This window comes from Phocoena sinus, chromosome 1 (assembly GCF_008692025.1).
Source record: "Phocoena sinus isolate mPhoSin1 chromosome 1, mPhoSin1.pri, whole genome shotgun sequence".
Lineage (NCBI taxonomy): Eukaryota > Metazoa > Chordata > Mammalia > Artiodactyla > Phocoenidae > Phocoena > Phocoena sinus.
Window position 1 is genome coordinate 20,659,040 of NC_045763.1, and position 20,737 is coordinate 20,679,776.

The window sequence follows — 20,737 nt, forward strand, 5'->3', positions numbered from 1 at the left end:
GGTAACGTGTGTGTTTGTTTCCTCATATTCCTGTATTGTTCTTCACTTGCAGCCCACTGTCCTGTGTTAATTCTGTGACCTTGTAGTTCTCTTCAGAGTAGCACTTGAAAGTTGGAAATATGTAGAAATATGAACCTTCTACAGCAGGGCCAATCAGCGAGTTGTTTCCCAAGACTAGGCAGGAGCTAAAGGAAACATAAGTCCAGTCTGAAGGAAAGTGAAAAATCACAGTTGTATACAAACAAGTGGGTAAATAAAAGGCAAAATATAAAAAAGAGGATTTCACTGTTTACCACTTGAGAGTGCTCACTGTGCTAGAATGAAACCTGAGAGTTACTAAGAATAACTTCACATATCCCGGCAGTCGGGTCTGGTGTGTGGGAGAGAGAACAGAATCCTGATTCAGATGCTGTGCTCCCTGCCCTAGATACAAAGCAGCACTATCCAGTTCGCCTTATTTTTCGGATAGTTTAGATTCATTGCTCACCTTCACAGGGGAGCTTTCGGAGATCACAGAGGATTCTGGCAGCCCTTGGAAAAGACATTTTTATTAGATTGGATTATAGCTTAGAGTTACCCAGCTCTTAGAAGAGTAGGATCTAATCCATTTCCCTTAAGTAAGTGATTTTTTTTTTTAAGTTCCATTTTCAGCTTTGTTGACTGGCAGGATTTTTTATTCAAATACAAAGGACAGAGTATAAGTTAAAAGTGAAGCCAGTGTTGCCTTTTGTTGGTTTGCCTTGTGAATGGCATTTGAGGTCCTAGAACACACATCTCCTGTTTAGGCTGCTGTGTTTTTTGCCTGATACTTGTGATGACAGTGCCCTTCCTGCGTGGTCTTAGGACAAGCAGAGAATGTCTGGCATAGCAGCCAAAGTCAAGAAAGCTTGCTGCCTCTATTTTGACTTACGGAAGACTGTTCTCTCCGCAGATTTTTGCAGCTCAAGTAGCAGTCCTTCTTTCCAGCCCATCAAAAGCCACGTAACCATTCCAACAGCCCATGTGATGCCTTCTACTTTGGGGACCTCTCCTGCCAAGCCAAATTCTCCTGCCGGACCCTCTTCTTCCAAACTTCCTTTGTCAGGGTTGACTGAAAGTGTGGGGATGACAAGAAATGGAGACCTCGGTGCAATGAAACGTTCTCCAGGCCTATCTAGAGATTTCATGTATCTTTGTGGTGCTGCCGGAGAGAATGGAGTTGAGCAGTCCTGGTTTCCAGCAGTGGGCCATGAAAGAGAAGAAGAGGCAAGGAAGTTTGATATTCCAAATATGGAGTCTACCCTCAATCAGTCGGCAGTGATGGAGACGCTTTATTCAGATCCCCACTACCGAGCCTCCTTCCACAACCCAAGAACCGACACAAACAAGGAGTTATACAGAGTGTTGCCTGAGACCAAGAAGGCACCAGGCAGTGGGGCGGTATGTGAGCGGAATGGACCACACCCTAGTGGCAGCGGGGTTCTTCCTTTGGGACTCCAGCCTGCTCCTGGGCTCTCCAAGCCTCTACCTTCTCAGGTGTGGCAACTGAATCCTGACCCTTGGCATCCCCGTGAGCGATCTTGTGAGCTCAGCACTTGTCAGCAGCAGCTGGATTTGATCCGTTTACAGATGGAACAAATGCAGGTAGAGACCCTTCTTCCCTTGGATTTTGCAGTTTCTGTGCTGATCATAGAACTGTATAGGTTTTGTCCTATAAGTTTTGACTCCAAAGAAAGCATTTGTAAAAAGGAGGGAAGATGTTTGTAGTTAGGAAATGAAGTCTTGTGAATGTCATCAAATCTGTTGGTGGTCTAATTAAACACCAGATAGTTTCTCCAAAGCAGAGGGTTATAAAGGGAAACCCAGAGTTAGGACACCAACACTGACTGTGTGTGTATGTATTTATGTACCAGTCACTAGGCTAGGTACTTTAACATACAGAATCTTATTTAATCCTTATAGCACTCTGATGAGGTAAATATAGAAATTTACCAGTTTCTTAGAATAAGTAATCTGTCCAGGGTCACAGAGCTGGTGAGTGGCAGAGTTCTAGGGTTCAAAAACTATCTTTGAATCCCAGGTTCATTCCACTATAACACTTTTGGGTTAAAAAAAAAAAAAAAAAGTCTTGTGCTGCTTAAGAATGGGAAGAAATGAAGCAGGACACATTCTCCTTTCCTGGTTGGTGAGGACATCTTAGCTCCTGTTTAGCTTTTGTTGCCAGATAATGAAAGACAACTGACCTTTTCTTAGAAACTGGAGCCTTTCTGAGCAGGGAATGTCCAGCTGGCAGAAGTCTCCCTAGCAGGTTCTTTCCAGTCATACATCAGAGCTAAAATTATTTCATAAACAGTGGGCCTTCTCAGACTGAGCCAAAGTAAGCCTTGACTGCAGACCCAGCTGTAGCTCAGGTGTTTTCAGGTGCCTATAGGTCAAGATTAAGCTGCTCTGGGCCTGCTTGTCTTTCAGCTTCAGAATGGAGCCATCTGCCACCATCCTGCTGCTTTTTCTCCTTCATTGCCCACATTAGACCCAGCACAGTGGATCAGCATCTTGAACAGTAATGAAAACCTTCTGAAGGAAAAGGAGCTCCTTATTGACAAGTAAGGGGGCAAGGGGTGTCATAGGGCTAGCCTCTGCTGTCCCAGCCCCCACTAAGGAGGTCTTCCCAAGGGCAGTGCATCTTCCTCTGTTTAGGACCCTGCCTTGCCTCATGGTAGAGCTAGGTCAGTAAGCAGCCTAGTCCAGTATGTGAGTAATGTGATAGGCCAGTTGCATATCTCTGCAGGGGCTGTGGGGAGTGCCTAAAGGAGGCAGCTGACTCTTCGCAGCTGATCTTTCTTCATTTCCCCTGTCAGTTTTCTCATTTGCTCTTCCTCCTTCAGGAAACAGCACTGACCAGAATCCAAGGTCTTTGCTTACAAAGTGTGGTTTGTACGTAAGGAAAGTGGGGGCTCATATTGCAAGTGGATTTGTGTCAGGACCCTGGACCTCATTCTATTCCGGTTTTTGCAGGCAGAGGAAACATATCTCTCAGCTGGAGCAGAAAGTGCGAGAGAGCGAACTACAAGTCCACAGTGCTCTTTTGGGCCGCCCTGCCCCCTTTGGGGATGTCTGCTTGCTGAGGCTGCAGGTAAGCCTTGGCAGCCAGGATGGCATTCTGCTTGTCATAACCCAGTATCTTCCCTGTGTTTGGCACTGTTAGGCATCCAGGAGATAGAAAATGAACCAAGTGATATAAGGTGTCCCTGCCCTCAAAGAATAAACATCTTAAAGTATCTCCTGTTCTGCCCTTGTGGGGGCAGAAAAGGCTTGAGGGTAGATAAAGTGGAAGTCCAGTTGCCTTGGTATCAGGACATACTTGGGAGAAAAGGAAGGCAGAGCAAGGTACGTAGTAAGACCCTAGAACTGAGTGATGCTTTGAGAAGTCTTAATATACCAGCCCTGGCCAAATGGAGGGGGAAGCAGAGGTAATGCAGGATTTAGAGCCATTCCCACTTTATTCTTCCATGTCTAGGAGCAACTGAAGGAAACCATGCTCTCACTTAGGTCAGTAGCCCTAAAAGAAGTTGGCCAAGCTTCTTCTGTAATTTGGGCTTTTGAGTGATGTCTGTTAGACAGATTATAGTACTGTACTGGCTTTGCCACCTAGTGGGCCTGTTAAGATAGTGTTCCATCTTGTAGAATCAGAATGTTAGTGTGAGAAGGGCCGTTAGATAAAATCTAGTTCGGTCCTCTACTTTACTGATGAGAAAATTGAGGCCCGAGAAGGAGGAAGAATTTGCCTGAAGTCATACAGAGAATGAGTGGAGGAGAACCAGGCCTTGAGCCCAGGTCTTCTGATACAGTGTCCTGTATTCCTTTGTTATACTACAACTCATCAAGTATTGCTTTAAGCCAGTGGTTCTGAAATTTGAGTATGCATCTGAATCATCTGGAGGGCTTGTTAAAACACAGATTATTGAGACCCATCCCCAGAGTTTCTGATTCACTGGGCCTGGGAGTTGGGCTTAAGAATTTGCATTTCTAACAAATTCCCAGGTGGTGCTGAAGCTGTTAGTTCTAGGACCACACTTTGAGAAGCACTGCTTAAAGAAATTCTTAGAGAAAGGTGATATTTGACCACAAAGTATACTAGGTATAAGTAACGTGTATGGGACTGTCAGGGTAATGAACAGTTATATATTGAGAATCTCTCTGCAGGAATTGCAGCGAGAGAACACTTTCTTACGTGCACAGTTTGCACAGAAGACAGAAGCCTTGAGCAAAGAAAAGATGGAGCTTGAAAAGAAACTCTCTGCTTCAGAAGTTGAAGTCCAGCTCATCAGAGAGTCACTCAAAGTGGCATTGCAGAAGCATTCAGAGGAGGGGAAGAAACAGGAAGAAAGGGTGAGCTAAGGAGCTGTTGGCTTTCTAATTCACAAAGGAGTTGGCAGTCAGCCCTCTCCTGCCAGACCCTAAACTCTTTCTGGCCCCTATTCTTGGAACCTGGAGGAGCCAATTGGGTGAAACCCCCTACATTGACTTCTTATGCAGGATTGGTCTGTTAGAAATGGAACCCCTCCTTTCTGCTTCATCTGTACAAAACTACCACAGAGAGGGAAAGCCGTATAATCCCTCACTGTCCCAGGTTGTGATGGGCTACCAGCTGGCCTGGGTGGAAAATCAGCCTGGGCAGTCATACGAGATTGTGCTGTGGCAAGATGTACCTGTGGTACATCATTCAGCCTGGTTTCTCCTCACTCTACCTAAAAAGTAGGTGAAGAATCCCATATATGCAGATATTTTGGGAGTTTTATCATTTTTGCCAGTGCTCTTAGAATTGCTTAGGGTGAGATTGGTTATCATAGAAGGAGCTAAATCTTTTGGTTCTGTTCACAGGTTGCACTAATGCAGACATTCTTGGGGGACCAGTTAATAATGTTTAGTTCTGGACCACTTGCATCAAAGTCAGCTAAAGCAGTGTTTCTTAAACTTTAATGTGCTTAAGAATCATTTGGAGATCATGATAAAAATACAGATACAGATTCAGTAGTTGTGGGAGGGAAGGGGTCCCTGAGATCCTGCATTTCTAATAAGCTCCCAGGTGATGTTGGTGCCATTGGTACAGCATAGACTTAGAGGCTTGTTAAAAAAGAAACTTTTAATCAAAATAATACATGTATCTAAGTTAAATAACCAACATGTTATCAAATATCAAGATATTTATAGTAAAAATTAGTGGTTCTGTGCCCAGCCCCACTCCACAGAATTATCTGTCCTCAACTCTTTTCTTTCTTTCTCCTGATATATACCTCTATATTTCTGAATAGTATTCTTTTTTTTTTTTTTTTTGCGGTATGCGGGCCTCTCACTGCCTCTCACTGTTGTGGCCTCTCCCGTTGCGGCACGCAGGCTCAGCGGCCATGGCTTACGGGCCCAGCCGCTCCGTGGCATGTGGGATCTTCTCGGACCGGGGCACGAACCCGTGTCCCCTGCATCGGCAGGAGGACTCTCAACCACTGTGCCACCAGGGAAGCCCTTTTATTGAATTTTTTGCTGTTTTTGTTTCATGAATGCAATATCTTTTCTCTGATGATATTGATTATACCTTTTGGGATATCTGCATCTGCTCATAGTGTTGTTTCTTGTTTCCTTCAGGTCTTTTTATTTTGGTGTCTTTCATGTTAGAGGCTTGGTGATCCTTGAATGAAAGAGTGCTCATATTTAAGAATGTAGTATTTTAGGGACTTCCCTGGCGGTCCAGTGCTTAAGACTCCACGCTTCCACTACAAGGGGTACAGGTTCAGTCCCTGGTTGGGGAACTAAGATCTCACATGCCATGCGCTGCAGCCAGAAAAGAAAAAAACAAAAAAACCCCCACAACGTATCAGTAGTATTTTGAAGCTCTGGGTTCATGGTTGTTGCCCGGTGGGCTTCCCTGTGGGATGATCAGACTTAGTCTGCCCTTTGCACTTGGGAACCCTCAAATACCAGTATCTGAATGTCTCATCTCACTCTGTCTAGGAAAGAATCTTCAGCCTGCTGCCTGGTGGGGAGACTGGGGACAGGAATGATTTTGGCCTTTGGGTTCTCAACACTGAGAAGGAGATTAGGTTTAAAGTCCCACAGTTCTATACATAGATTTTTACTTATACTTATTTTCAACACAGTGCTTCACACACTCCCTCTCTCTGTCTCTCTCTCTCTCTCTCTGCTGTGACTGATATCCCTGAGCTTGACTCTCTCTCAGTTGCTTTCTCCGGAAAATAAATCTCCAGTCTCCTTTTGGGGAAACCTAGGGTGAGAATGGTATCCAGCTAACCTGAATATAGACTTCTAGTGAATCCCCCTATTTTTCAGGTCTATGGCTGATACATACCTCCCTCAGGTATCTGGTGCTTCAAGTACAGGGGTTCTTGCTGGTTGTGAAGGGCACATTGTTTTCCAAGTTGTCTGTAACTCCTACTGCAGATTATAACTCCTTTGCTCCAAGTCATTTATCCCCCCATTTACTTTTATCTTCTGAAAACATGTTGAAATATCTTGTATACTTTTGTCTCCTCTTTTGACTTTTAAAAATCAGTACTTTATTTTTCTCCTGTTGTTTAGATGTTTTGGAAGAGAGAAAAGATAAACATCTCTGGCCAGTCTACCATTTTTTTAATTCACAGTTGGTTATCAGCATCTTTAATAAGCTTCTCAGGTGATTCTGATGCATATTAAAATGTGAGAATCTGGAGAATCACATGGAGCTTAAAGATTGTACCTGGGGTAAAGGTTTTGACTGATTTTCAGGGATCCCTCTTAGTACTGTGTTATCTTTGGATTAAATTAGGCCTGTGCCTCTTTGGCATCAGTAGATCTGCCTTACCTTTTCTCTGCTTTCTCTTACTTCCTCCAGCTTCCTTTTTCATGAGCCAAAGAAAAAGCCATAATAGTGAAGAAAAAGTTTCCATTCAACAAATCTTTTTTTTTTTAATTTATTAATTTTTGGCTGTGTTGGGTCTTTGTTGCTGCGTGTGGGCTTTCTCTAGTTGCGGTGAAAGGGGGGCTACTCTTCGTTGCAGTACACGGGCTTCTCATTGCAGTGGCTTTTTTTGTTGCAGAGCATGGGCTCTAGGCGTGTGGGCTTCAGTAGTTGTGGCACACGGGCTCAGTAGTTGTGGCACATGGGCGTAGTTGCTCCACAGCATGTGAGATCTTCCCAGACCAGGGCTCGAACCCGTGTCCCCTGCATTGGCAGGCGGATTCTTAACTACTGCGCCATGAGGGAAGCCCCATTCAACAAATCTTAATTGATTGCCTGCTCAGTGCCAAGCATTGTGCTGTGTGTTGGGGATATGATAGTAAGCAAAATGGACACAGCCCCTCCTCTGAAGGAGTTTAGAGTCTCATTAGGTCTTCCAGATGATTGCTTAGCTTTATATCCTATGTGGTGCTTAGGGAATAATGCATTACCTATCTCAACAGAACAGAACAGACCGGCTGTATGTCTGCTGTATATACAGTTATATTTACTTTTGCAGTTCAGTTCTGATGCAGACCACTTAGAGTTAGCATCAGATTCCACAGGTTTAAGGGCATGGTCCCCCAAAAGACTATGCTTATTTGTTACTTCTGATGCCAGCTGCAAGTTTTGGGTTCCCTAGACTGCCTATATACTTCTGACCACCTGGCTATAAATCCAGGGGTTCCCATGACCCCTTCAGGTTCAGTAATTCACCAGAGCAACTCAGAACTCAGGATTACAGTTTTATTATAAAAATACAAATCAGGACAAGCCAAATAAAGAGACAAATAGGATGAGGTCTGGGAAAGTCCTCAAAGCAGGGCTTCTATACCTTTTCTCCCTCGGAATCAGAGCATATCATCCTCCTAGCACATCCATGTGTTCACCAGCCAGGAAGCTCCACTGAGCTTCGGTGTCCAGAATTTTTAATTGGGGTTTTATTATGTAGGCATGATTGAACTCAATCTCCTGTCTTTGTCCCCTCTTCACAGGGAGTTGGGCTCAACTCCATCGGTCTTTATAGTGACCAGCCTGCATTCTGGGTCATCTCATTAGCATAAATGCATTTATGGTGGGCTCTGGTCCACTAAGAAAAACAAAGATACTCCTTTTCTATTATTTGGGATATTCTAAGAGTTTAGAAGTTACCTCCCAGGAAGCTGGACAAAGACCAGACAAATTTTTTTTGGCTGCACTGTGCAGCATGTGGAATTTTTCCAGCCAGGGATCCAGGGATTGAACTCAAGCCCCCTGCAGTGGAAGTACAGAGTCTTAACCACTGGCCTATCAGGGAAGTCCCAGATTCCTTATTATACGGTAGAGCTGCCAATTTTTGAAAACTGCCAAAGGAGCCCCCCTTCCTTGCCCTTGATTAGAAAGTTCTTGTGTGTTAACTCTGCATTTTATGCCCTAATCTAAAATGGCAAAATTTTATCAGCTTCCTGCATTCATTGTAGTGGAAAACATTTATAGCCCTAAGGGCAAAGACATCACTTCAAAAAAAGTTGATGTTTAGGGTTGTAGAGGAGTCAATGGAGACAGATTCTCGACATTTCTTCCCAATAGGTCAAGGGTCGTGATAAACATATCAATAATTTGAAAAAGAAATGTCAGAAGGAATCAGAGCAGAACCGGGAGAAGCAGCAGCGTATTGAGACCTTGGAACGCTACCTGGCTGACCTGCCCACCTTGGAAGACCATCAGAAGCAGAGCCAGCAGGTAGCAGCAATGTCTGGGCATACCTGGGGCAAGAAGGGAGTGGCCAAGCAGGGGGGCTTTCTCAGCCTCTGCTGCATGCAGTTACCTGTGGCTTCCTGAAAGGAAGATCCCAATGGAGTCATGTCCACACTCATATCACAACTGAACTGCAAATTTTTTGAGATACCCAGACAGAGTCTTCCTTGGCCTGTTGACCTAAGCATGGAATCCTGTCTTTCAGCTTAAGGATTCTGAGTTGAAGAGCACAGAGCTGCAGGAGAGAGTGACTGAGCTGGAGAGTTTGCTGGAGGAGACCCAGGCAGCCTGCAGAGAGAAGGAGGTTCAACTGGAAAGCCTGAGACAGAGGGAAGCAGAATTCTCCTCCACCAGACATAGGTAAATACCCCTGTGGGGTTGAGGAAAGGAGTGGAGAGCTATGTTCTGGTCTACCCCACTCATTACCTGTGTGACTTTGGGCAAATCACTTCACTTCTCTGAGCTTCATTTTCTTTGGATTGTAAGTAATAGGAAAGCTGTTTATGGACAAGGGCTATGTCTTTGAGATGGAATGTGGGGGGTATAGTGGTGCAGTGGGGTGGGATTTGTCACTGTATCCTTTGAAAGGTTCCAATCCAGTACCTGGCATAATACTACTAGATAATAATCCTTGAATATGTATGTATTGAATGAACGGGAGCACTTCATAAACTGGAAAATGAGTATCTCTATATTTGCAAAAGTAGATCCTGGTGCTGAGGACTGGAGGTTATCCACATTTTGAATCTTGCAAGGTAAAGCCTACCAGGAGCATCTGTTTCTTCTCCTTAGCCCTAGGGATTGCTCTCGATTGCCACAGCAGGTTCTGAGAACAAAACAGGATGCCGTAATGTACTCTCAGGGTGTCTTGGGAGCCTCCTCCATGTTAATAGAAGTTTCTGAAAATGTAGTGGCTGTGTCTCAGCAGCCTCTTGGACCAAATCCAGCTGCTAATGGGATGGATTGGATTTCTCATCCCATATTCAACCACAGTGACCCTGTTGTTTATTTCAGCAGATGGGCCATGATGAAAGTGATTGTGGGGATCCATGGGAGGAGACCACTGGTTGGAGTCAGAAGCAAGGTTAGGGGACATAGCTGGGTCTGCCCCAGACTGTATGTGCAAAGAAAAAAGATTTTTTTGGTATTTTCTAAAATTTCTGCATTGTATACGTGTGACTTTTATAATTTAAATACAGGTGATGAATGTTTACTTTTAAATATCAAAACAAAGAATAAAAAAACCTTGGGCAGGTAGAGAATTGGTAGCACATTGTATAGATGCTGACCTCTAGGGAATGGAACTAGCATAGACTGAGCAAGCAGCTTCTGTGTGGCACTCCCTACGTTATACAGACCTAAGACATTATCCCCACCTATGGCTTGGAAGGGTGTAAATGTCTTGCCCCAAAACATACAGTAAATAGAATCAGGAATCAAAGCCACATCCCTCTAACTTCAGAGTTCTTTAAGAGGCCACTGTTTTTCAGCCTGCAAGATAAGCAGTGTGTGGAGGCGGCCAGTGGAGAAGATACAGCTCAATGGGGAGAAGGTCCCCAAGTGGAAATGGAGTCCTGGCAGAAGGAATGTGATTCCCTTCGAAAGGTGACTGAGGGTGTCCAGGCTGTAAGGGGGTAGGCTTAGGAAAGAAAAGATTGGGTATTGGTAGGGAACCATGAATTTCTGACCCTGAACCCTCTAGGATCTGCTGCTGCCCAGAGTTTTTCTCTCTTTCTGAGAAGTCATCCCTGCATAATAAATTTACATTTTAGATATTCATCCTTATGACTGGCAAGCAACGTTAGGGAAGGACATGCCTCTGAACATCCAAATTTATATGCTCCAAAATAGTACACTGAAGCTTGGTGCACTTCATTCATGGCTCAGGCCCTATTCAGAACCTCTTGCACTGGGCAAAGTTCTACCCAGTGAGGGGGCTCTAATTCAGCAGAGAAGAAGGAGCTCGGGGCCTAGCAGTGAGACTGGTTGAAGGTCAGCAAAAAAAAAGACCCAGAAATGGTTCAGAGAGTACCTGAGGTCTCAAAGGACAGGAAACTAGGCCTGTTTAGGTTCTCTCCTCGAACAGTCAGTGTGACCAAAGCTATAAGTAATGATAACTGTCATAGCCCTGGATAGGACAAGCTTCATTAAACTGAATTTTCAGTCATGTCCTTTACCAAAGAACCAGAATATACACTGGCTGTATATGAAGTTGATTCTACTGGCCTACAATCATCAGGGTGAGGGTGTCTCTCTCCACCCGACTTCCCCATGGTGGTCATAGATCCACACTACATTCCTCTTTGTTTAAGTCTCTTTGTGACTAGAGCACAGGAGTGTGAAGCTAGTTAGCCAGGATAGGGAGTCTGGGTTATTTTTCTGTAGGTAGAGCTAACTTGTCTTCACTCTGTTCTCACTATTGACTGGCTGTAGCCAGTTGGGCTAAGAGCCAGACCACAGATCCTAGTACAGCCTCTTGCCCTCTGACCTCACTATCAGCATGTGCTTACAGCCTTCCTGGATAACTTTGCCTTTCAGATTGTGGAGAAGCAACAGCAGAAGATTGATCAGTTGCGTTCACAAGTACAGGTGAGCTGGAGTCCTTGGGACATGGTGGGCAGGACTTAATGATGGAATTTCTAGAATTCAACCAACACTATTCTCTGCCATGCAATTTACTCGGTGTTAGGAGCACAAGAATGAGACCCAGTCAGTGCTTTTAGCCTACATTCTTGTTGGGAAGGGGTTTTAGCACAGTACTGTTAGAGCATCCATATTATCCTGGGGGAGCATAGAAGAGTCAGTGGAAGTAGGGAGGTCAAGGAAGGGTTTCTGGAGATCGTGAGCCTTCTTTTTTTTTAAAATTAAGTAATTAATTTTTGGTTGCATTGGGTCTTCGTTGCTGCACACAGGCTTTCTCTACTTGGGCCAAGCGGGGGCTACTCTTCGTTGCAGTGTGCAGGCTTCTCATTGCAGTGACTTCTCTTGTTGCGGAGCACAGGCTCTAGGCACGCGGGCTTCAGTAGTTGCAGCACACGGGCTTAGTAATTGTGGCACGTGGGCACAGTCGTTGTGGCTCGCGGGCTCTGGAGCGCAGGCTCAGTAGTTGGGGCGCATGGGCTTAGTTGCTCCGCGGCATGTGGGATCTTCCCGGCCCATGGCTTGAACCCATGTCCCCTGCATTGGCAGGTGGATTCTTAACCACTGCGCCACCAGGGAAGCCCTCATGAGCCTTCTTGAAGGAGGAGGAAGGGTTAGCCAGTCGATGAGGAGGCACAGGATAGGATGGTATTTCCTGATAGAAGGAACAGCATGGGTAGGAACATGAAGGCATGAAACAGCAGGGTTTGCACATGGAGCTGCAAGCAGTTTGATATTGTTGAAGTAAGGTGGTAAATGGAGAACTGGGCTATGGGAGGGCTGGGACTGTTCAACTAAGTTAGCTTTTATTCTTTAGGTAGGTGATGGGAATCTACTATAGTATTTAATTGGGGCGTGATGTGGTCAGGTTTGCAACTCAGGCTTGAGTGTGGAAGAATATTGGTACTTGGAGAGTTACAAGGCTGGAGGCCAGTGGACTGTAGCAGAAATCCTAGTGAGAGATGATGAAGGATGATGCATAAGGCAGCATTGCAAGATGGAGTTGTGAGGGGACAAATTTAAATGAATTTTAGGAGGTAAAATTGAGAGGAATCAGTGACTGATAGAATGTAGGAGGTGGAAGAATAAGGAAAAATCAAAGACAACTCCTGGTTTCTATTTTGGGCCAGAGTAGGAGTGTCCTTAATTGGGTTCTCCAAGAAATCCTAGGTACAGATTCTCTTTGGACTCTAATAGAGGTTTTCACACCAAACAGGAGAGATGCACGTCCACTGAGGAAGAACTGAAAGCTGCAGTCCTACCCTTGCCATTATGTGGGTCTATTTAGTTCACATATTTCAAGTTCTGTAAGGAGATAGTCAGCCTAGTGAGTGTTTACATCCATTTATTATGATGATGATGATGATCAGCTGCGCTGCTCGGCTTGCGGGATCTTAGTTCCCCGATCAGGGATTGAACCCAGGCCCTCGGCAGTGAAAGTGAAGAGTCCTAACCACTGGACTGCCGGGGAATTCCCTACATCCATTTAAAATCCCAGGATTTTAGTAGTTTTTAGTGGATCTCAAAGTGTGTTTCTTGGAACTCTGAGGTTGCACAGCATTTAAAATAGTATATTTACCCATGATGAGACTTTGGTGGAATTAGGTGGATTCAAAATGGTCACCTTGGGTGTTTCATAGTGGTGAGACGTTTTCCTTGGCTGCTAAATTTTTTATTAATGCAAAATGGAAAAGTTCAGAAATATTATTTATACTTTATTTGTTCAAGTCAGTTTCAAAACTGGGGGGAAATTGGAATGAACCAGAATGAGAGGCAGAAGATAACAAATATAAATACCTCCCTCTCTTGACCCTGACTACCCCTACACACAAACGCACGCACGCACGCATTATAACTAGATTAGGTGCCCGAGAGAGTGCTCTCTCTACCCCTTCTCATCTCTGTCAAAAACATTTAATATACAATATTGTCAAGGGCATTTGGCTGTGAGCTTCTCAAAGACAGGGATTGTTTGGTATTCTTTTTAGTATCCCCAGTGCCTGTCAACAGTAATTGCTCGATAAATAATTGAACTCAACTCAATGGACGTTCCTTGCCCTCAAGAAAGTTATGGTCTAGTGGAGGGAGGAATCATGTGCACAGCCAACAGATGTACTCATGAGCCATGATGGAGGTATATGAGTAGCAGGGCAACATTATGATTAATTGGATCTAATTTGCAGATTAAGGAAGGTTCTGGCAGAGCAGAGGGGCATTCTGGGCAAAGGGGAAAGAGGAGTGAGCAACAGTATTGGAACTGTAACCTTTGGGGATGAAGGCCAGTTAGTCGTTCAGTGTGACTGGAGTAGAGGCTGTGTGGAGGGTAGAAAGAGATAAAGATAGAAAAGTAAGTAAGGGCCAGACTGGCCTAGAATGCCCTGCTGAGGAGCTGGCCTCTATTGCTACATGGTCAAGGGCTAGAGAAGGGTTTTGATGCGAAGTCACAGATCAGGGCTGTTGTAAAATAATCTCTTAGCAGCAGTGTGTGGGCAGGGTGGAGCTTTACTATGTATATAGTCCAGACCAGAGGCGATATGGTCTGAAGTAGACTTGTTACCCCTGATGTGTTCTCCCACCCTCCTTGCCATGGGATGCAGAGCCTAGAGCAGGAAGTGGCTCAAGAAGAAGGAACAAGCCAGGCCCTGAAAGAGGAGGCCCAAAGGAGGGAGACAGCCCTGCAGCAGCTGCGCATAGCTGTGAAAGAGGTGAGCAGCAACAGCTAGGCCTCTTGGTACTGTCTTTACAAACCTGATTTCTCTGTATCCTCCTGATCCCTTCTCCCACAGGAGCCCCCACGTTTGGGAGGTCCCTGCTAAGCTTTTTTGGCAGAGGAGTAAGAAGGGACATTGCATCATCCTTTATATTAAAGGTCCTAAGCCTTTGAGTGGCCATAATTACCCAGGAATGCTTTTTGGATATGGACGATCACTCTCTCTTATTTTGTATTCCCACAGCCACAGGTTTGTGGGGTTGGGGATGAAGGGTTCAAGAAGATTGAAGGTATGGTGATCCTCATGGAGTAAACAGAGTTGTTGGCAGGGGGCGGCCAAGGTCACTGCTCAAGTGCTGAGGAAGGAGTCTCCCAGAACTAGGATTGTCTTATGGCCCAGTGTGGGTGAAGGGTGGGGACTGGAGGAGAAAGTCTATTCAGTGTCTTTAAAACAGAATAGAGGTAGGAAGGGAAGGAGTGTGCATTAAGCTGTTCTGGGAAAGGGAGGGAAAGAGACACAGATAGACGTGAATAGCTGGTCTCTGTAGTGAAGCCTGACTCCACTGAGGTGAAGGATTGAAAAGGCAGGACACGTTTCAGCACTATGTCCTCCAGGTCCTCAGCTTCTTCAGCCCCGCCTCGTCCCTACCCACCCAGTGGCCACTAGCTGTCTTGTTGTCTTTCTTGCCTGCTTTATTCCTCTGACACACTCTGATCCGGCTGGCTGGTGGCCACTTTTGTCAGGGTGGCAGGGAGAGATTGAAACCAGTGTCTCCTCAGATTTCACAGTTCACGTTAAACCTTCTCTGATAGCCTGGCTAACAGAGTTGGCTGAGGGACTGGCTTCAGATAGAGTTCCGAGGGGCGGGAGTATCTTCTCTGGTTCCTGAACAGAAACCTGGAGGCTGCTGACTCAGTCTGCTGGGGTGCAGTTTCCCCTCCAATGCTGCAGCCCTGTGGGCCCAACCTGCCTGCAGGAGGAACTAGGCCTGATATTGAGGGGGAAGAGGGGAGTGCAAGGAGGGGGGACATCGCCTTTGACTCATAGCTTCCCCTCCACACACATATATACATATATCCACACTCATGCACAGATACTCTGCTTTTCCCTGGGCCTGGGTTAATGTGCTCGCTTCTCTGTCTGCTCAGCTTTCAGTACAGAACCAGGACCTCATTGAGAAGAATCTGACGCTCCAAGAACACCTGCGCCAGGCCCAATCAGGGTCCCCATCTTCATCAGACACGGCCCAGCTGGCATTTGAGCTGCATCAGGAGTTGGCCCGTTGCCTTCAAGATCTGCAGGCTGTCTGTAGCATTGTGACCCAGAGGGCCCAGGGTCATGACCCCAGTCTCTCCCTGCTCCTGGGCATTCACTGTGAGTCCTCAGGCCAGTCTGGGACCCAGGAAAGAGTGGCTTTCATTCTCCTCTCACCCCTATCCACCTTTCCCATCATTACTGGTAATGTGTGAACTGGGCTCCGTAGACCTGGTCACCACCCTCTGGGAGCTTATGTGTTTTGCAAAGTAGACGTTCAGTAAATCTGTTTTGGAAACAGGCATCCTTATGGGGTACCTGGGTGAAGGACAAACACAAACGTGGCCCTTAGGCAGCAAGATTTCAGCCCATTATTCCTAGGTGCTTTTTAAAAAGTGCCATGTTCCAAGACCACAGGCCTTATGGCACTGCATATCCATACTGCGCTTTCCACAGGAAAGTGTCTCCTGAGTGATTTACTAATAATCTCTCGAAATGCTCTCCTCCCCAGCTACACAGCACGCAGGGACTCAGCTAGATTTTCAGAAGCCGGATGTGATCAGGAGGAAACTAGAAGAGGTTCAACAGCTACGCCGTGACATCGAGGACTTAAGGACCACCATGTCAGACAGATACGCCCAGGACATGGGAGAAAACTGTGTCACACAGTGAGGAATGCTGGGGGTGGGACAGGCTGTATTCCCCAAGGGAGAATCTGGTCTGCTGAGAGCCCGGTCCAGCAGGTCCTGCCCTGACAATCTCTTGCCTCCTGTCTGCTGCTATTCCCAGAGAGAAGGGATGGAGGGGAGGTATGAGCTGCATCTGGGGCCAAGGGCTGATTAGAGAATTTTGTTTGCCCTGCCCCACTCTGGCTTTGCCTTGTTGGATTGCATTTGTCCTGTCATCCTGATTCACCCTTTGAGGGTGAGTTAATAATTAACTTTTGCAGGTAGACTGGGAAGTCCTCGCAGACTGTTCCCAGTTGCAGGCTGACGTCAAAGGCAAGCAGGCTGCTTACCTCCTTTCTCCATCCTTTGGGATGGCTCCGCATTCATTCCCACTCCATACCTTGGTCGTGCTGATGCCCAGAGTTCCTTAGAGGGGCTAGGAAAGGCTGAGTACCAGTAACAATGGCCATTTGAGAATTCTCAGGCCCCATGTGCCAGCCTTCCTGGGACCTGAGCTGGCTCTGGGTTTTCCTAGGCCCAGTCCCACTGCTTCTTCCTCAGGGCTCTTGTTCTCATAGATGCCTCAGGGTGATCTATTCCTTAGCAAAGTACTAACTAGAATTGGGAGCCCAGGGATTATAACCAGGGCTTCTTCCTCTGTGCTACCATGCCCGTTTACAGGAGACCCCACTCTAGTTGCCCTGTGCCCTTGGGGCCCTGGTCGTGTGGTTAGCACAGCCCTTTCTCCTTTGTTCTCAGGCTGGCCAGGTAGCCCCCTTGAGTGCAAACTCACTCCTCTATGGTTCTGGGTTTGGGCAGGATTTTCCCCCAGGATACCACAGGGCAACTATCAAGCTGCTCACCCCCTTCCCCCCGGGGCTGGGGCCAGTGCTTGGCCTTCTGATTTGTGCCTCTCTTGTGTTTGGGATTGGGGGTCCTTTCCCTTTCCTGCTCTGGGCTCCTTGAGAGTTCAGAGTACCCAGTACAGGTCAGTTTTAAGGTACAACTTTCAGTGTTTTTCGTTGTTTCTCCGGGGCCTTTGGACCCTCTGCTTTCTGGTTTCTCTTGCCTCCTCGTTGAGGGAGCATCTCGTAGTTGTTTGTATCTGGTTGTTGGGCCAGCCCCGGGCCTCCTCTAGATCTGGAGCCAGGCCAAGCCAGGCTGTGTGTGGGGAAGGGGGAGCACCGAGTAGTTCAGGAGTCCAGAGCCAGCCATTGGGAGATTCTTGCTAAGCTTTGGGCTGGCAGGGCAGCATCCTGGACCTCACTCCTGGCCTGAATGAGACTCCTTCATAAGTGTTTTTACAAGTTTGTGTTTTATTTATGGAGTGACTTATCCCTTCCATTCAGAGCAGCCCCACCCAGCCATCCCCTCAGCCTCTGGGCTCCTGCCTCCTAAAGGCAGAGCTGCCTGGTTGGTCTCCACCCTGTATTGGCAGCCCAGCCACCATGCTCACGGGTATTTTTCCTCATAAAGTTTATAAGCAGTTATTTATATGAATCCTTGTTATGTCAACTGGTTTGTATTGCCTATTTTGATTACAAAATAAAAATTTAACAGACTCCTTGGTTTACCATTGCTTTCCATCACCATCAGCTCGTACTCCACCCCTCACTTTGGCTTGTTGGAGCCAAAGCCTGGGTGTTTAGCCAAGTTCTCCAAACAGCAGCAAGGAGGGAACTTTGGCAGGTCCAGCCTCAAGTCTGTTTCTACCACTTCTGCTCCTCTGTCTTTCTGTGGGGACAGATAAGATCTCTTCCCACAGCACTTTCTGTTGGGTGAAGCTGCCCTGAGTCACAGAGCAAGTTTGTCATTGAGTTTCAGTAGTCCTCTGAGGAGGAAGTCTTTGCCTGTGGGTTGCTATAAGGAAGTGGCTTCCCCAGGGCAAGGCAGGACTCTGTGTTTGCCTCCAGGAGCTAGGGTTGTCTTCCTGGGCTGTTCTCGGAGCCCTGGACCTGGGAGGACTAATGAGGGGTGTCATGTCCAACCCCAGACAGATGGCTGGGGGTCCAATGTTGGGCTGGTTGCTTCCTCTGCACCCTGTGCCATCTTCTGCGAGGAGTTGGGGTGGGGCTGGGGCCACCCCAAGACCAGCAATGTATCTTTAACAAGGGCCCAGACTCTCAGGAGTCCTGACACCAACCTCTACCTCCACCCAGTCCAGAACTAGCAACCTCTTTCATACCTTGGCCTCCATCTGGCTCTGTGGGGGTGTGGCCCCGTCTCCTGCTACCACCCTCACTTGTCTAAACCTGCCGATCTGAGCGGAGATGAACTCGGGAAATCTCTAATCAGAGGCCCTCCGTGCTGTGGTGTGCCGCGGGGTTAGCTATGTGTGGGTGGCCCCTGGGGCAGTGTGTGCGTGTTGTGGTCGGGGGGCATCCCGTGAAGCGAAGCTCCCTAGCGGGGGAACTTCAGGTTTGAAAACAGCCCAGGACTTCAAAGCCCGGAGCGGAGCAGCGCTGTCGTGTAACCGGCGGTGGGCAGTTAGTTGGGTGCAGCAAACCCGCGCGAGGCTGAAGGGGAGGCCTCTGCCAAACCCTCACCCACGCCCTCCCCGGCCCTTCCTGCCGTCAGCTCGCTCCCCAGCCTCACACTGTCAGCCCCAGCTCGGAGGGCTGAAAAGGGCGGCCCTGCGTGGGACAGGGGTCCTCGGTGCGCCCGGTCCCCAAGGGGGGCGGGAGGGGGCCCGGCGCTGCGTGGGGCGGGGTCGCGCAGGCCCCGCCCCGGCCGCGCGCCTGTCCGTGCCGCCCATTGGTCCCGAGAGCTATGACTCGCGGGCTGAGCAGGAAGGAAACCGCTCCCGAGCGCGGCGGCCTCATCTCCAGGCCGTGCAGCTGCTGCCACCGCTACCCCGTCTGCCTGTCGGCCCGTCGGCCCATCCGCAGCATGAGCGGCCTGCGCGTTTACAGCACGTCGGTCACCGGCTCCCGCGAAGTGAGTGCGCGCCCTGGGGTAGAGCGCTGGTGGTGGTCCTGTTGCTCTGGACCCGGCGCCTGGGACCCGCCCCCAGGGCGGGGGCGGCGAGGTGCTGGACACGGCCTCCTGAGTTGGGTGGGGGCAGGCTCCTTGGCCCCATCCTAAACACCTCCTTCGGGCATCCTGGGTCGTCTGCACACCCACTACCAGGCTGAGCCTCGACCATGTCCTTATCTTGCCCTTCTTCTCTTCCACTGTGTGTGTTTGTGTGTGTGTACCTGGGGGCGGAGGTGGCGCCTTACCCGTCTCCACCCAGGCCTGCCCTGCTTTCTCTTTGCCGAGCTCCTGGCTCTCCCCACCCTTAATTTATCTCACTTATGTTCACTCTGACTCCCCTCCTCATGGTTGGTGGTCCCGCTCTCCTTCCACACCACCACAACCCTGACTCCTCCTCCCAACTCCTAGTGGCCAGAACCCTCCCCTAGGGCGTGGAGCGGGACAGGGGGACAAAAGCTCCTGCCCACACTCCCTTTTTCTCTGCCCAGGGTTCCTTCCATAAACCCTCCAGTCTGCTCACTAACCCCTGCCCGCCCTTTGCCCCCAGATCAAGTCCCAGCAGAGCGAGGTGACCCGCATCCTGGATGGGAAGCGCATCCAGTACCAGCTAGTGGACATCTCCCAAGACAACGCCCTGCGGGATGAGATGCGAGCCCTGGCGGGCAACCCCAAGGCCACCCCACCCCAGATTGTCAACGGGGACCAGTACTGTGGGGTATGGGCCTGGGGGTTGGGGATGGAGGGAGTGTTGTAGGAGGATACCAGCCAGAGTCAGACCTGAGACAAAGCACCAGCACTCAGGTGACCACCTCTTGTCCCCTCCCCCAGGACTATGAGCTCTTCGTGGAGGCTGTGGAGCAAAACACACTGCAGGAGTTCCTGAAACTGGCCTGAGCCGAGTCAGCCCCCTGGACTCCGTCACCACGTTCCCCCCGGCCATCACCCATGAAGGACCTTGTGACAACTCCGTTATTCCTAACCTTCCGACCTTGGAGCCCCTCCCCCCAACCCAAGACCTACGGCCTCCCCTCTCTAACTGTAGCTCCCTCTCCTCTATTCAAAAGCAACATTCCTTACCCACTAGTCTCAGAAATCGTCTTAAGCAACAGCCCAAGTGCTGGTTGTCCTCAGCCTGGCCCTGAGGCTGCCACCCTGCCTGGCACTGGCTGATAGGCACCTTTGTTGGTTCCATTAGCCAGGGCTCTGCCAAAGGCCCCGCAATCCCCATCCGGGAGCACCGCAGAAACAATTAAATGTTCCATTCCATTGGCATCGTGTCTTTGTCTGGTGTGGCATGCACATCCTGGGTCCCTGCTCTGAGCAAGTCTGGGAGGTGCGATTGTGCTGAGGCTGTGCTCCCGTGCGGCACCTCTGCGTGCGACTGACAGTGCGTGTGTTTGGATATATGTCCAGCACACACATACCTGTGTGGACCAGCGGTTTCTAGAGCGTGTGGGTGGGTCACCCTCCAGTGCACATGCACGTGATGGTGTCCATCACCCTGGTGTATACTGCACGTTTGCATGCCAGTCAGTAACGCGGCTGTGCCTCGTGGCCACCTGCCTGTGTCCCGACAGCTCGGCTAGGCGTGGGTGTGTCATGGAAGTGGGTGCCCAGATGCAGTTCTGTCAGCGTTGGGGCAGTGGCTTTGATGCATAGTGCTGAAGTGTCCCCACGTGCTTGTGGCCCTGCGCGTGTGTGTGCGCAGGGATCTGCACACTGGCACAAGAGGCGCTGGGCTGGGGCGGGCCCTCTCTCCCCTGGAGCAGCTTAGCCCTTCTGAG

General features: G+C 48.5%; 2 protein-coding genes across 2 annotated transcripts in view; both read left to right on the forward strand.

Annotated features, from left to right (window-relative positions):
- Nucleotides 1-17,539, forward strand: part of CEP85 (centrosomal protein 85) — a 33,584-nt gene extending 16,045 nt beyond the window's left edge. Inside the window, exons 4-14 of the mRNA XM_032645180.1 lie at nt 932-1,623; nt 2,449-2,582; nt 2,995-3,112; nt 4,183-4,368; nt 8,537-8,689; nt 8,910-9,064; nt 10,195-10,309; nt 11,243-11,293; nt 13,942-14,049; nt 15,204-15,429; nt 15,821-17,539. Coding sequence (XP_032501071.1) covers nt 932-1,623; nt 2,449-2,582; nt 2,995-3,112; nt 4,183-4,368; nt 8,537-8,689; nt 8,910-9,064; nt 10,195-10,309; nt 11,243-11,293; nt 13,942-14,049; nt 15,204-15,429; nt 15,821-15,981 — 2,099 coding nt within the window. The 3' untranslated portion in view covers nt 15,982-17,539. The remainder of the gene's footprint in view (nt 1-931; nt 1,624-2,448; nt 2,583-2,994; nt 3,113-4,182; nt 4,369-8,536; nt 8,690-8,909; nt 9,065-10,194; nt 10,310-11,242; nt 11,294-13,941; nt 14,050-15,203; nt 15,430-15,820) is intronic.
- Nucleotides 17,540-18,731: 1,192 nt separating this feature from the next.
- On the forward strand, nt 18,732-20,225 carry SH3BGRL3 (SH3 domain binding glutamate rich protein like 3). The gene is made up of 3 exons (XM_032645196.1): nt 18,732-18,914; nt 19,501-19,668; nt 19,782-20,225. Exons 1-3 carry the CDS (start codon nt 18,747-18,749, stop codon nt 19,845-19,847), a joined length of 402 nt encoding a protein of 133 aa, XP_032501087.1. The 5' UTR covers nt 18,732-18,746; the 3' UTR covers nt 19,848-20,225.
- Nucleotides 20,226-20,737: the final 512 nt, after the last annotated feature.

Coding starts and splice junctions, on each gene's coding strand:
- SH3BGRL3 (XM_032645196.1), top strand. CDS start 18,747: ATGACTCGCGGGCTGAGCAGGAAGGAAACCGCTCCCGAGCGCGGCGGC. Junction 18,915..19,500: donor CGGTCACCGGCTCCCGCGAA/GTGAGTGCGCGC, acceptor CTTTGCCCCCAG/ATCAAGTCCCAGCAGAGCGA. Junction 19,669..19,781: donor ACGGGGACCAGTACTGTGGG/GTATGGGCCTGG, acceptor CCCCTCCCCCAG/GACTATGAGCTCTTCGTGGA.